Source organism: Abramis brama, assembly GCF_963993115.1.
Source record: "Abramis brama genome assembly, chromosome: 3".
Taxonomy (NCBI): Eukaryota; Metazoa; Chordata; class Actinopteri; order Cypriniformes; family Leuciscidae; genus Abramis; species Abramis brama.
Genome location: NC_139965.1, coordinates 56,137,523 through 56,154,543, shown reverse-complemented (window position 1 = coordinate 56,154,543; position 17,021 = coordinate 56,137,523). Strand labels below are relative to the sequence as shown.

The 17,021-nt window shown below is 40.5% G+C and overlaps 1 protein-coding gene across 1 annotated transcript in view; it reads right to left on the bottom strand.

Moving 5' to 3' along the window:
* pmfbp1 (polyamine modulated factor 1 binding protein 1) overlaps positions 1-17,021 on the bottom strand; it is a gene marked incomplete at its 5' end in the record, with an annotated part of 96,930 nt that overhangs the window by 26,857 nt on the left and 53,052 nt on the right. Inside the window, 9 exons of the mRNA XM_084109663.1 lie at positions 399-552; positions 4,694-4,883; positions 7,012-7,237; positions 7,319-7,488; positions 7,990-8,086; positions 9,278-9,400; positions 14,120-14,350; positions 15,900-16,130; positions 16,207-16,407. Coding sequence (XP_083965789.1) covers positions 399-552; positions 4,694-4,883; positions 7,012-7,237; positions 7,319-7,488; positions 7,990-8,086; positions 9,278-9,400; positions 14,120-14,350; positions 15,900-16,130; positions 16,207-16,407 — 1,623 coding nt within the window. The remainder of the gene's footprint in view (positions 1-398; positions 553-4,693; positions 4,884-7,011; positions 7,238-7,318; positions 7,489-7,989; positions 8,087-9,277; positions 9,401-14,119; positions 14,351-15,899; positions 16,131-16,206; positions 16,408-17,021) is intronic.

Genomic DNA, 17,021 nt, shown 5'->3' with positions numbered 1-17,021 from the left:
CAGTTTTAGAATTCAATGGATTTAAAACAAAGAAAAAATATGATGTAAAATAAAGAAGAAACATTTAATATTCAGCAAATGTGTGACACTGACCATATGAACTGACGGTAAGATGTTCTTGAAGCACAAAATGGATTATTCTCAAATCATGCTGGATATCACGATCATCAGGTTTTACACGAACATGTGAAGCTTGTGTTCTTCCACAAAGCCAAATACACACATGAGAATGCATCCACCATATACACACACATGCAAGATTGCACCGTTCCTCAGGCACACAGTAATCAATACAGGGGATCATGTCCTTACAGAGGGCTTGGTGAAGCACTTTTGCTTAATAATCCTGCCGTTTAAAGCCCTGAATCAGTGTAGGACGAGTGTGAAATGGCTCTCACCTTAGTCTGCAGGGCTGAGAGGGTCTCTCTGCTGATGTCCAGCTCGTCCTGGATCTGCTGTTTCTCCTTCTGGAGTCTCCCAGCTTCATGTTGAGCGTTGAGCACATCCGATCTGCTGCTGCTGGCCTCTGCTCTCAAGCGCTCTACCAGCCTCCTGTAGAGGAGAACACGAGTCTTATTTCAGCACACTCCCTTCTCCATCAGTCCTGACATGAGAGCACTATAAAAGGAGCAACAGGTGTGTGGATGAAATCACCTCACCATCCTGCTGGTCAGCAGTGTATGGTGTTTTTCATGTAGGGCTCTGTTTACACCTGGTATTAAGATGCGCTTTGGTCTATCGGATCAACGTAATCGGGGTCTAAAACGTTTTGAGCTTGTCCACTTTCGACCACTTCCAGAGGTAATCGAAAACACATTTGACCGGATTGCTTTCATAGTGTAAACGCTCATGTGGTCAAAAGAATTCAAACTCTCCGCCTACTGACCTAGTGTGTAAACACTATGGGAAGCGCTCTAGCCAGACGGGATTTAAACTTTGTGCTTGGTATGTTTTTCGTCTTCAAACCAAACTTGGGTCTTCAGCCAACAATGTTCTCTCACCATTCCTGATTTCTAACACGCACTCGGTGTTCGGCGTGGTCTTGAGGTTGTCAGAGCAGAAACTAAAGCTGATGCTCTCCGGATGTTTTTCTGTCGTGTCCGGGCAAGTTCATATCTAAATCGCACAAGCTTATTTTGTCCATTAGATCGAAAGATCTGAAAAAGCCCATACACTAGGCCCATAGACCCTCCCTTTCGAAGAAATCAAGAAAGAAGTGGTTGAAAGTGGACAAAAGAGACGGATTAAAACACCAGTTGTAAACAGATACGTGTTTCCTTCGTCTACTTGTGATCCGGTCAACCAAAACACAACCTAATACCAGGTGTAAACAGGGCTTAGTTCACTAGGGAAGAACAAAAGGAGGTAGGATCTTACCAAAACCAGCACTAACCAGCATAAACCAGACTGGAATTTATACTCCTTTAAAAGGAGTTTAGGTTTGAAATTGAAAAATAGTCTTATGGGTTTGAAACAACATCAGGGTGAGTAAATGATGACAGAATTTTACATTTTTGGGTGAACTAAGCATTTAAGCATTGTCTCTTGCTGCTAGTATAAATCGGGTACACTTTCAGTCTTATTCTGGCCAAAAATCAGTCACAGTTTATGTTGTTTTTAGAAGCCATTTAGTGGCAAATAAATCTAAAATAGTTGATACCACAATAAAAAAGTTAACAAATAATTACACAACAACTAACAACTGCAAAAAAAAGGGCAAATGTATGACATTTTAATCATAATTTCGAACTCATTAGTTATCTATTATTTATTTATTTATTATTATTTCAAATATTTGATAATAATTTGAACTGTAGTGAGTTATTTAATAATACATTTAAGGTTAACATGTTTTAAATGTGCTAAATTGCAATTCCATCATTACAAATGTGTAATTGCAAATATATTTAAATACGGCATACCAATTTCAATAGAAATGATGGTCACACTTTATTTTAAGGTGTCCTTGTTACAGTGCAATTATACATTTAAGTACTGAGTAATAAGAATTAACTACATGCACTTACTATAGGGTTAGGCTAGGATTATGGTTTGGTTTAGGGTTAGATGTATGTAATTCTGCAAAACCTATTGTTATAACTATAGTAACTACATGCAACGTGTAACAGGGACTGTAAAATATTTTAGTTTGTCATATATATTTGCCAGTACATTCAGCAATAAAATTTAACCGTATTTCATAGTCCTACTTAAGTGGGTCAAAACAGTAATGCATTTCTATTCAATTGCAATTAGGATGCATTTAAGTGTCAGAAAACATTACATTCAGTTCACACTTAAGTTTATTCTTTTAAAGCATGTTATTTCCATAATAATTTATCTTTTTAAAAAGTATACAATTGTCCTTTTCACAAGGGGTTATTTAACAGCCAACCATTCTTGTGTGCAATATGCATCAGATGATTACTGAACGGACTTTGGGCTGTATGAAGCCAAGTTTGTTTTAAGCTGGTCTTTTTAGCAGGGCATGGAGTGCGGGATCTATATTTACAGAACAAAAATGTGTATGGGCATGAGAGAGTGGGACACTTCAGTCCACAGCAAAACATCTTCACCTTGACTAGTCAGTGAAACAGACCAGAACGCATCTTAATTGAGGCATGATAACATGTAGGAATGGTAAGCAGGAGAGAGAGGTTCGATTTAATTAGAGTAGGCAAGCGTGAATATTTAATGAGCGGGGTTGAAACTAATTACGAGAGCAGGGCGACGATGAGCTCATGCACCGTTTCAGCATGGATCAACAAATCACACCCAACCACAACAGATCAGACCCACCACAGCGTCTCAAATCACTCCCAAAAGAGAAAAGCTTATCGCAGCGGAAATGAGAGGTGTTGACCAACCCGAACCTCCTCAACCTTCAGATGAAACCCAGACAAGTGAAGGACGGTCCTACAGAGGGTGTCTGGGCGGCGAAGCGAGCGGTTGACTAGGTGATGTGTCACTTTTTCAGGAGGTGAAGAGCGTGGAGAGATCCTGCAAAAGACCCACGTGGCTCTCTTACCTCTTTCTCTGCCATTGGCGAAGCGGCCACAGTAACAGCTAATCGATCGCTCGCGAAATCCCCCAGCACGCCCTCGCCGGGAATGATCAATATCCCTAGCAATTAGAATCCCCTATCTGCATGGCTGCAGGGACCTCGGGGTAGATCTGTGGCCCGCAAACACCCAATTTAGTCCTCAACTTACCAGTTAATTACTAAATCCTCTGTAATGTGTATTGGCAGACGGGAAGTTGTGCTGCGCACCAGCGGATGGCTGACTGAACAAGAGACCTTTGGCAAGGTGCTAGTTAAGATGCGCTTGCTCGTCCTCTTCCAGCCAGTTAAACATCTGATTTCACACACGGATCCAGACCCACGGTGATTCCTCCATTGAGCGGCACACTTTCTCATAGGAGGGCGGCGCGGGAGGTAAAAGCGGCACGTCAAGGGTCACGAAGACTAAAAGACACTCTGATCCCTCCTGAGAATTGCAGCTTCGCTTAATAAAACTCGGTTAGTGTCAGAGACAGTGGCGCAGTGGACTGTGCACATACTCAGGATACGTAAGAGATGCTCATTGGGAACACGGTTTGAGTCTCAATCCCATGTCCAACTGATGCTGCATGCAAGTCCTCTTGGGAAGCTCACAAACCGGCCAGATACAAGGCGAACATTACAACATTACCAGCTTTGAAGTAAAAAATTGAAGACAAAACCACAAAGGTGCAAGACTGTGTTCTTATAACGGCTGTATTAAGAGGAAGAACAATTCTATGAAGCATTGCGAATGACATAAAGTAAAAAACGATTTAAAACTACTGATTTAAAGATGTTGATTATATATAGAAACACATTTAACATTTATTGAAAAAAATATGAATATTATGCATACAGATATTTAAATTATAATTTGACAATATAAAAAATAACTTGAAATAATATACCTTGATGGCTTCAACGAAAGCATTTAACATTGATTATCAACCTCAGACCTCTCAATAAAGGTTCATCAATTTCCCTATGGAGAAAATGAATGGGATATTTACTTCTGGAACCGGACAGTTGCACTCTATTCTCAGTCTTCCATAGAGCATCATGGGAAATGTAGTTTAAAATTCTAAATTATTTTCTGTGGCAATCGACAGCTGCCATCCATAAAGATTAGCTTGTATTTGATCAGGAATATTCCTACAATATTCCAAAACTAGGAAAGTCAGGGCTCCAAGAAAATCCACAGTTCCCCACTGGTAATACTGGCATTGTGGTGGCGTTCATGTGCGCTCATCTGGTAAATACGATCATTTAGACATGACTCGAAGGCAGTATAAAGCTGAGAAATTTGGATTAATCGGCTCATAGCTTCACTAGCAGCCATAATATGAGTGTGATATGAGAGTGTCATCCTGAGGAACTGAGTTTGGAAAGCTGTCTGCTGTACTATGCAGTCCTAATAATCACTCAAACTGCACTCGAGCACACTGAAAAACAGGCCATGCTGATCTTTTCTCGCGGGGTTTTCAATTCTGGACACTGAGCCATTTTTAAAATGATAATTTGAGTTATAAACGACCTGTAAGAATACATGGTTACTTTTGAATGGATACAATGTTTTTTTTTTTCCCATATAATGGTGTAGTTATGGTATCTACGAACTGGACCAAGCAGACCTCCTGGTTTGGAGCTTACCGTGAGTCCTGCAGCTCCTGCTGGGTGTTTTCCAGACTGTGTGTTATTCTCTTGAGCTCTGCCTGCAGTCTCCTCTGGGCTTTCTCTGCCCGCACCACCTCGGCCACACGCTCGGAGAGCTGCTCCTGAGCCAGATGTTGACCTCCCTCCAGCATCTGCACCTTCTCCTGCTGCCGCGTCAGCTCCTGGCCTGAAACACACACACACATATAAACCATGATATCTGTGAAGACCTCATCAAGAGTGTCAGAGTTTTGGACTTGTAAAACAATATATACATATATATTTATGTACTGTATATACACTACTATTCAAAAGTTTGGGGTAGGTAACATTTTTTTGTTTTTTTTGAAAGTCTCATTAAGGTAGGGTAGGCAGTTTTTGGAGAGGCTAGCAATAGCGAGCTAGCTTTGAAAGCATAAGATCCCACCCTCCCTTCAGAGCGTTTGCAAAGTCACGCCTCCAACCAAACACATGAACGCATATAGCAAGGAGCAACCAAAAGCATCACGAAACACAGCGTTAAATTACCTTATGTCTCAAAGCACATAACATTACAATAATAATGAACATGAACAACTTAAAAAGTACCTGTACCACCTGACTGCTGCAGATTCATTTTGCCATTGATAGTGTTGCCATTGAAACGCATAAATTCAAGTCACAAACCGCTCTGAGTATAACGTCACAGATTTCCATCTCTTCTGAATTATGGCGTGAACGCAGCATAAGAAATACATACGTTGATAGGCAGGTAGGACATCGTATCATTGCCTTTCAACCAGCATAACAAAAATGTTTCTGGAACAAATCACCAACCCGCCTTTAAGCTCACCAAGGCTGCATTTATTTGATCAAAAATACAGTAAAAACATTAATAGTAATAGTGAGAAATATTACCATTTGAAATAACTGTTTTCTGTTTTAATGTTTGGTTGTATAAATATTGTATTCCTGTGATGCAAAGAATTTTCAGCATCATTACTCCAGTTTGCAGTGTGACATGACCCTTTAGAAATAATTATAATATGCTAATTTATGGCTGAATTATTATCACTTATTATTGGTGCTAAATTATTAATAATGATTCTTATTATTAGCAATGTTGAAAAGAGTTTTTGTTGTTTAATATTTTTGTGGAAACCATGATAATTATTTTCAGGAATCAATAATAGTAAAGAAAGAAAAAAAAAAAAAACTCTTATTGACACCAAACTTTTGAATTGTAGTGATAATGTTACAAAAGCTTTCTATTTCAGATAAATGCTGTTCTTTTGAACTTTCTATTCATCAAATAATCCTGAAAAAAACTGTTTTCAACATTCATAGTAATAATAAATGTTTCTTGAGCATCAAATCATCATATTAGAATGATTTCTGAAGGATTGTGTGACACTGAAGACTGGAGTAATGATGCTGAAAATTCAGCTTTACCAAAACAGAAATAAATTGCATTTTAAAATATACTCAAATAGAAAACAGTTATTTTAAATTGTAAAAATATTTCACAATGTTATTGTTTTTGCTGTATTTTGGATCAAATAAATGAAGCCTTGGTGAACACTCCTTTTAAAACCTAAAAAAATCTTACCGTTCTAATAATTTTGGCCACCACTGTATATATATATGTGTGTATATATGTGTGTGTGTGTGTGTATACACAAAACCAGTGTATACACAAAGTCCATGTTTGCTTTTTTATATACCATTCCAGGGTTTACAATGATATATATTGTTGATTGTTTCTAATAAGCATCATTCCCACAGTGGCGTGTGTTAAAATGTTTATGTATCTGATGGCTGGAGGCTCTGAATTGATGGGCTGTTTCATTTCAGATGGGACACTCAGACTGCTGGAGAATGGTGCACACACATACTCTGACAAACCCACGCACACTATCACACAGATTTAAATGCAATTGCTTTTCTCTTGCAAAATCAAGAGAAAATCATTGCCCTGCTGAAATGACCAAATTGTACCAGCATGAATTTTCATGGTTGTTAAGCAAGCACTTCTGAGCTTCTGTTTACAATATTTTACAATTTTATATGTATTAATGTTTGCATCTGTTTGTCTTATAAAGCGATCGCGTCTATTCATAAGACTTGCATGAAAGATGTGCTACCTTTCTTTAAAGTGATTGCCACTTGGCAAAGCAATGACATTCATTTTAAGGGTGGCTTAAAAACTTTTCGGGGCTGCTGCATTTGCAGTTTCAGGTAAGAATCTTTCGAAGGTATCAATAAAGCATATATTTACAATTCTTCATATCATGGCAGTCCACCATGTGGGCGCTACAGGTGTTGCACTGTGTTACCCGTGTCTCTGCAAGTGGCGTGAGCCTCCTCCAGTTGTTCTCTGAGCTGAAGCAGCTGTGTTTTGAGTGAGACACACTCTTTCTCCCTCTGCCTTTTCTCTTTCTTGGCTCTCTGCAGATCAGCTTCCAGCCCTCGAGCCTCTGCCGCCCTGCTTCGGATCTTCTCCCGCGCTTGCAGAAGATCAGCCTCGGACTGTCTCAGTAGGGCGTCTCTCTTTTGGATAGCCTGAGAGAGAGCGGCTGTGAGATTCTGCCATAGGCAAAGCGTTTCTGATCTGCACCTGCGAGTGTGTGTGTACTTGTTTACCTGGTCACACTGCCTTTGAGCTGCCTGTAGTTCTCCTTCCAGATTGGCTACCTTCAGCTCCAGAGTATCAGCTTGTGCTCGTCTCCGGGCCTCGTCCGCTGCATCCGCCTGGAGCTTCTTCACCTGCTCCTGCAGTCGCTGCATCTCTGCAACACACAGCTGATCGGAATCTGTGGTAGAATCGAGTGAGGAAGTGCACAACTTTTGTTTCAATCGGACTGAATTCATTCCGATTGATGAATCCGAACGTAGTGTTTACATGAACACGAAACATGTGTGCGTTTATATGACACAAGCTTAAAATCTGCTCCACTTCACAGACACTGGGAGAAAGGAGAATTTTAGAATGACGGGACACTAATATGACACTTTATTCAACAGCTCGTTCCGCGCGTCATACGTCATGACGCTATTTCAACATCACTGCACATGCGCAGTCCTTTCAGTTTCGGTTTTCAATCTGATCAACGTTTACATGTTCTTTCGATCAGATTAGAAAAGGAATAAACCACCCGTTTCAATCGGATCGAAATTTCATTCGGATCGAGCTCAATCGGATCGATTAAGGTGTTTACATGAAGGCTTTTCCGTTCGATTGAGACGTCAATCCGTTTACTAATGGATTATTTGGTTGCATGTAAACGTAGCCACTGAGTAGCGAGTTCACTCACCTGCCGGACTGTGTTCTCGGTGTCGCGCCAACTCCAGCTGGCAGACCCGCATCTCCTGGGCGCTCTGACCGCAGCGCTCCAGCGACTGGAACAGTGCCTAAGGACAAACACACACACACCTCCACTAACATGCCAAGTCGTCACATAGCTGTCAAACTTCTGTGACTGTGCCTTGGGGGAGTCGTGTTGATGCCCGGGGCGCTGGAGGGGCCAACCTAAGGTGGATAAGAATCCCCCAAGCTGTCTCCATCCCTAAGGCTATCGCTACGCCCGCTGCTTCCGCTCGCCTCTTCGACTCCATTCCACTCCAGCCAGGCCTTCATTTAGCATCCTCACTGCGGCACGTACACATACGCCCGCCGAGGTTGCGACACAAGGTTTATCCCTGACAGGTGTCGCCTGCAATCCGGCGGCATGCGCTTGTGACGCGCTAACCATTCAATTAAGTCTCTGGGATGCTCTGCGTGTGGGTGCCATCTCTTAACTACCCTGGCAACCAGGTTGTGTGTGAACGTCGACCTGACAGGTGAAGCGGTGTGTCACACATACCATGCTCTCGTCTGCTGTGTGCAAACGGGACAGGTTTGAGCGAGATCTGATTGCGAAACTAATAAAGTACAGGCATAATCTGCAAACACGGGCAAGGTCGGGGGCCCTTCGTTTGGCACCATTAAAATAACGAGGTGTCACAAGGCGCTGGGACTCGCCACTCCAATTCGAACATGTGTCAAGACAAATCTATATTTCATGGCCACTTACAGATGTATAAATAGCCAAACGAGGTGCTGGAATCATCTATAAAACTCTGCTAAAAGGTTGCCAGAAGATGGCGGGCACTGTCAGCGGGACCGGAGGGTAATCAATCTGAGAACGGGGAGCGGGTGGGCAGTGGCGCGAGGAGGGCACTAAATCACGTCGCCGTTTGCGTAGAGTGCGACGAACCGCTGACACTTGGGCTGACGTGCGAGCTCTCTGACAGCCTGACGGATCGCTCCACTACACTCCATTAAAGCTGGATGGCTGGCTGCCACGCTGACATAACAAACAATTAGTCACAAAGGTGCCCATGAACTTGCACGAAGCCTCTCCGGATCCAATCAAAGCCTCAGCTCATGACTGATAAATAGTCCCTGAGTTGCACAGTGTCAATGCATACAGTAACGTGTGACACGGGGAGCAGGTGGGTCCATTTAAAGCCCATTTTTGTAACAGGCAGAGATTACAGTGATGGATCCATGCAGATAGCATGTGGCGTTTTTCTCAACTACAAAAACAGTGCTTCACTCACCTGCTCAAGTTCCTGAACGCGGGACAGCTGGGATTCGTAGTCTGAGTCGGAGTGGATGTGAGTGGCCCGGTAGATGGAAAAATCAGCCTGTGTCTTCACTAGCGTCTCTTCTTGCTCTTCAGCCTAGAAGACACACACATACACAATCGGTCACATTCAGCTCTCAAAAGTTCTTTAGATTTACAATCCTGCTGGAAATCCATATTACAGCAACAGACTGTTCACACATTCAAATTTATGTGGTGATAAAAGTGAGAACTGTATTTTTGTAACTATTGGTAAAGCATGGTGCTAGAAACACCATGGTCATGGATTTCATTCCTAGGGAACATGTATATTAAAAATATATATATCTTGAATAACCCCAAAGGCCACTTGCGCCCTATTACCTGCCTTTTAGTTAAGACTAAATTAATTAATATTCATGAGCCATGATTAATAGGGAAAAATAGGGAAATAAGCAGTATTCTGGACAGAAAGACTGGGTAGTTCTTATTCTGAACTGTAAAACAGCATGTAAAACCATAAGCAGCTCTCTCTCGATCTGGTCTTGATCTTCTTCAGTTAGAGTAAGGTCTGATAACAGGACCTAATGCCTGTTAAGTTCTTCCTTATGAGAAAGATAAATCAGTCCAGCACAGTGCTGTCAGAACTGAAGACTGAATATAAAACAGTTCCAAATGAGACTTAATGAAGATAATATTTCGTTATGTCACACTGCCTGTTGCTGTTGTTCTGAGAAAGACAAAATCAACGACGAGCTAGGAATAAGCAAGGAAGGTTATATAGAACATGATATCGTACTGGCAATTCAAGGTGCCTTACACATGAACAATACAGACAAGAAATAAATAGACATAAAATATAGACAAAATAAAAAAAATAATAATCTTACATAGAGCATTTGTGGTTAAAAAGTATAGAAATGTTTTGTTTATTTTTTTTTTTAGAAAATGACGGATGGTTTCGCTAGATAAGACCCTTTGAGCAGGGCCGTAGCTAGAGGATTCGGGGCCCCCTGAAAAAATATTGATGTGGCCCCCACCACCCTCCACCAATATCATATACTGTACAATAGATGAGCATGGAGGCCCACATATAACAGAAGAAGGTGATGTTGTTGTAAAACCTTTATTTTAAAAGTTAAATATATATAAAAATTACAACTAATAAAAAGAAATTGTTAAATAATAATAAAACCAATTTTTAAAAAGTAACAGCAAAATAATGTGTTTTTCCCCATCAGTCTGTTAGAATTCATAAATCAAAAAGTAAACATTTATAAATTGACAAGAATGCAGTCAAATTTAAAAAATAAAGTCATTTATTATCTTATTTTTTAATAAAGATAATATTATTAAATAAAGCTAAAATGTATTCATTCAAGTGCAGTGTGTATTCGTGTTTTATTGATGTAATAAATACATCATCAGCCGGCAGGTCAGGTGCATAATGCAGTGCGTCGTGACTCGTGTCAATTTTTTAACTCTATTTACAATAGTGTAAAAGACAGGAATTTTGAGCACGTAATCATCCGGTCGATTGTGGTGCGCACCGATAATGAAAAGTGACAGTACCCGGCAGGCTGTAGACGGTAGTTTTCTTATTCCCAGCGAAATAACAATACAACCTGTCTTTAAGAACGTCTTGGGATACAACAACTCTCCTGGCCTCCCTCTCTTTCTTTTCATAGCGTTTCTGGTACCCTGATTTATGTTTTATTTCCCCCGAAATTTTGTCAGTCAATCTCTTCCACCAAGTTCATCGTTAATTTCAGGCACTGCCGCCTCAACTCTGATTGGTTCTGTTCACGAGCTGGGGTGGGACTTACAATTTTATTGGGTCCATCTGATGTTTGTCAATGACTGAATAATTAATAAATACTTTACATCGGACTAAACCATTTATAGGGAGGCAAGAGAATATTTAGAAATTGCATGTTTTTGTGGTTTTCATTTAAATCTCAGGCATACAACTAATATAAATATTAGAATTATTCATACAACAGGGGCCTATATAGTATAACTGCTGGATTTTGTGGATTTTGCCCCTATAATTGTCACCACCTTTCACCCCACTAGCGACGGCCCTGCCTTTGAGGCTACAACGAAACTGCAATTTGGACCTTCAACCCGTTGGTTCCCGTTGAAGTCCACTATATGGAGAAAAATCCTGTAATGTTTTAATCAAAAACCTTAATTTCTTTTCGACTGAAGAAAGACAGACATGAACATCTTGGATGACGTGGGGGTGAGTAAATTATCAGGACATTTTAATTCTGAAGTGAACTTCTCCTTTAAGAGTATTATTATTGCCGACAGCTCCCACTGAAGATGAAAAAAGAGTGAGGTGATTGACTGTGATGTAAAACATCACATCAAGGAAACTTCCCTTCTCACACTGTTGAAGGTTATGTGCTGTAATGCCGGGGCGCAGCAGGTTCTCAGTAAGAGGGAGCAATTAAGGGAAGCTTAAACGTACAGGAAGGAGACATGGGCGAACGGCTGAAGGACGTGTGTTCTGAGGTCCTGACTGAAAACAGTTGGATCAATATAGCATGCATGAGTGTGATGTTTAGGGATTGCTAATGGGACGCTAAGCATCATAGACATCTGAGAGGAGAAGCTGGAGGTGCTAGAGGAGAAAAAGGAACGGGAAGGTAGGGCAGGAAGGTCCTCACACCTAGTGTGCACTGTATCCGACAGAGGTGACTGCACCGCTGGGCTGTAGACAAGGCCTGTTCCTCCACCGCTGAGAGCAGTGCCCATTATTTCGACTAGACACCACAGACCCAGCAGGCTTTTCCACTTTACGCCAACCAGCCGCCCCTCCCGGTCAATGTACACGCAAATCAAAACAACTTCAGGTCCATTTTAACACCAGCCGAGCTGTCTGAAAGGGCCACACACGCAATCTTTACCCAACAACTACAAATCAATAACAACTTCAACTCCCAGAATTCCTCAAGAGAGCCTATCACAGCTCTCCAGCTGACACTGTGGGAAATGAAACACCTGAAAATGCTCTCTCCGCACATAGCATGAAGCGTGAGGGTTCTGACCTGGATCGATACAATCCAGTCAGAACACTCAAACGTATCTGAAGCTCAGATTGGCTTTTGCACCCGTAGAGTGGCGTAGATTCTCTTCCCCATTGTGTTCACACCTCAAGCTGCACTAACAAGCCACTTTCCACCTGTACATGTGGTAACTAGGTTTCATTTGGCTTGATATGCAATCTAAACCCAACAGAATTCAACTCTAGGGAGGAGATGAGTGTGTTAAGACTGTCGCATTATGGGGCATTCATAGTGCAAATCTGCAGCATCTCTCTGGGACCCACGATACTCAATTTAATAGCTCACAGGAGTGAAAATATGGTGATTTAGCCAGGGTAGGACACGTTGCTTGGATCAACATTCCTAGAGAAACATTTATGAGTCAATGACATGATGCTCATAGATTTGTTTGGATCTAAATATTGTTTCAAAAATACATTAAAATGCTATTCATATACATACAATGTCTTAAATGCAACACTTCTATTATGAGCATGTTTTCATTTACTGAATTAATATTCATTTCTATATTTTTTTTCAGGACAACTGTCCATATATCATGATGAAAATCGTAAAGCAAAAATGATGCTGTATTTGTCACAATTATGTTCTGTTTAGTCGTTCCTGTCGTGTCTGTATGAGTTCTCAATTAGTTGGTTTCTGTTTAGTTCATCTTTGTCCAGCTGTTTCTGTTTAGTGTCCTCATGTGTATTTATACTTCCTGTTCTGTTCAGTCCTTGTCGGTTATTGTTTGTGAACGTGTCGTGAATCTTCTCAGTTTGTTCGTCGTGTGCTTTCTGAGCCACCATACCGTAACAGTATTAAAGTTTCCTAGTTTTGTTTTGGAGGTCTCCTACAAAAGATCTACATGCATCTATGTCAAAAAACACTTTAATATTCTCATAATATACATAGCAGCATCACCTCTTTTTCTCACAGTGTCTGAAACGGTTTGATAAAGGATTCAGACTCTCTAAACCCCTCCTTTCCGAGAGCCTACTCTGCTGAGATTGGTCAGATGGCCCAGTCTGTTGTGATTGGTCGATTGCTTACAGCATGTATTGGAAATGAAACGTCCATTACCATATCAACTCCGGAGACTTCCTCTGTGCTTGATACTAAGTGATACGAATAGTAATGATGGGGTCGGATTTACAGTATCAATGTCAGCACGAGTCCTCATCATTTGGAAGTGCATGCAAAGTGGATTTGCTTTTGAAGCACAGAAAACAGCGTCTTCTCGACATGTTAACAATACGAACCAAACACTTTCAGGCCTCAGCTAGAACTACAGCGTTAGTGGGCGGGTCAGAGAAGATGAAGACCATAGGCTGGCATTATGCAAATGTGAGGAAGATGTCAAGAAGTGACACTGAATTTGCTGATGACCCAGTTCAGAATGTATTCTTTCTTTTAGGAGACAATAACTTTATTTGTCGTGCACTTTGATCTTTAAAATTTTGCAGACCTTTATATAACTGCTAAATTACACAAGTAATATTTAGAACTTTGATGATGATATTGATCTAGTTTTGTGTTGAGAATACTGATAATGGAGATGTTTTCATGAAAGTTCTTATTCATCATTGACCCAGCTACCAAATCGTTTCATTCTCTTTGATTTTAGTGGTTCTTAATGCTTAGGATTAGAGGTAGGGTTAGGACTACATTTGTTTGACAGGAATGACCAAGATGTTTGATCTTACTTGGAAAAATCCTGGTCACTGCGAAGAGACAGACCTGTTCAGCTATGGGTTAGTAAATGGTGTTTCCGGTTGGGCTACCTGTCGACGAAGGCTAGCAGCTGTGTCTCTGAGTGTGTTGATGAGCAGCTCACACTCTTGTGTGTGATTACGCCTGTGCTCCAGCTCTTCCAGTGTGTCTCGGAGCTTCTGGCTCAGTGCTGCAAGGGCATCGTCTCCGCTGTCCAGCTGGGTGCAGTGTACCTGCAGATCCCCCTGCAGAGCAACAACCTGAGCTCTCAGACGGAGGACCTGCTCTTCCCTCTGGGCCACCTGAGGAGACCAAATCAGTCAGCCACACACAGACAAAAACATATCACTATCACCACTGATGTCTGCTCTCAGTAATTTAATATATAGCCTCTAGCTTCAGGGAACTGTAGCTCAAAAATGTTGCAGAAAGCTAGATTTTTATAAATCAAGTGAGTGACTGAGACTTTGGTCTTTGTTGACACCTATATGAATCATATCAGCAATAAAATAAGAACAAATAGTCAAATTACAAACAAAAGCACAAATAAATACAATATAACAAATATACAAATGAAATAAGCAGTGCTTTTCAGGTTTTTAAGGTAGGTCTAACAGTAGTTTTCAGGTAATGAAATTTAATAAAGTAAGCAAATGTAAAATAACACTGCATAGTCTGAAAATTAATCATAATTAAAGTTACAAAAGTTATTCAGTCAAGATCAGTGAGTGATTTTTTTTGGTCCTTTGTTGTTTGATTAACATTAAAAACACAGACAGCAGCAGGAATATTAGGCTGCTGTCACTTTAAGAGCGAACGCACGGATCTAATATACTGATACACATGCGTTTACTTTCTTAACTGTTTATGTTCACTTAAGACATTACTGACTAGGATAAAAAAAAATTTACTTAATTTTGTGTGAATTTGTCTGCTCAAGCACAAGACGACGTGAAAGAGCCTAGTTTAGTATTTGCAAGTAACGAAATGAGCTCCCTTTCGTGTCTTCTTGAATATTACAATTTTCAAGGCTTAAACTTTCATGACGATGCAGCGCTGGCCCGTTAACTGTCCCCAGCGTCGTTCACATTTGTTCACGTTCATGCATCGTTAGAATTCATAAAAATGTTACCAGCTAACTATAGAGTGACACCATTTTATGTACTTGTCAACGCCCATTTTTACAAGGCGAGCGTTAATTTTAGGCCCTGTTTGCAAGTACAGTACAATGAGACTGATGATGTACAGTAATTTGATGTTTTCTCTGTGCGGTTATGCACTACCAATAAAAGTTTGCTGTCTGTAAGATTTTAAATTGCATTTATTTGATCAAAGATACAGTAAAAATAGTATTTATATGAACTATTATCAACTGTTTTGGATTTGAATATATTTCAAAAAGGAATTTATTCCTGTAATAGCAAATGTCTCCAGTCTTTAGTCACATGATCCTTCAGAAATCTAATATGCTGATTTTCTGCTGTCACTTGTAATCACATGAGTCTTATGAGTCGAAGATCAACACAACTCTTTAAATGAATAAGAAGAACAAACAGTTTGTTTGGAAACTGTGATACTTTTTTTCAGGATAATTTGATGAATAGAAAGATCAAAAGAAAAGCATTAATTTGAAATCTTTAGTAACCTTATAAATGTCTTTACTGTCATTTATGATCAATTTATTGCTGAATAAAAGTATTAATTTCTAAAAATGTATATATCGTACTGACCCCAAACGAACGGTAGTGTGCGCTGGATGGTAATGAGCGAGTCAATATCAATATACTGTGCATCACTAGTTGCAATGCAGACTTAATTCTAAAGGTAACTAAGACTAATTTAAATACCAACCTGATTGTGGGCCTCTTTCAGGTCCTCCTCTCGGCTAAGCAGATTGTTCTCTAGTTGGGCGATCTTGCTGAGGCAGGCCTGGTACTTGTGTTTGCAGAACTCGAGGGATTCACTAAGAGGTTGTAGTCGAGCCTCAGCATCTGTGGCCAGTTTCTCAGCCTCCAGTAGACCTGCCTTCAGCTGAACCATCTCTGCATCCTGACTGTGGAGAGCTGCTTCCCTGCAGGAGGCCTGACACACACAAACACTTATATTTAGAAACAGAAGTTGGGATATGTTGAAACTGAAGTCGGCTGTGCTGCCTCACCTCGTCCTCGGTGTCTCTCTGCTGTCGGTGCCGACTCTCCAGGTTATCTCTGTGCAGCTGCAGGAGACTCTGTGTGCTTTGCAGCTCTCTCTTAAGGTCCTGCACCTCCTTCACCCGGCTCTCCTTCTGCTCCTGGGTCTCCTGCTGCCAGCGCTGCATCTCCTCACGCAGATCACACAGCTCTTCATTTTGACCTATACACTGACACAGAAACAAGACCAAAAACCAACCTAGTAACTTTTCCCTGTTTACATCACTTTGCTTGTCTGTGTTTGTGGCGTCCCAGACCAGAGTATGTGAGCGGTGTGGAATCAGAACGGATTAGTGATGCACTGAAATTGAAATTCTGTCCGATAGCGTTATGCCAATAATTATATTCTAATATTAAAGTTCTGTATGACTATGTCAAAACAACTAAACACTAAAAACGAATAAAACACTAAAAATAAAATAAGTCATTTTAAATGTAAATTTAGGCATCAGAACATCATAGTGTACTGTATAAAAATGGACATTAATTTAGTGAAACCGCGCACAGAGAGACATGGCTGCGCAAGTGATCCAATGCCTTGTCAATGTTTACGTGTTAAATGTGTGGGTTGAAATAATAGTTTCTAGAGGTTTAATGATACTATTAAACTACTATACAATGCAGAATATATTGTACATTGGGGCAAATATTTGCAAGTCCTATTATTGCCATATTTCACCAACAGATTAGACATTATTTTACTGTCTATGCATTTTTTTTATATATATTTCAAGTAAATACCTAGTTCTGGCATGAAACTCTAGATGGCGCAGGCTGATATGTC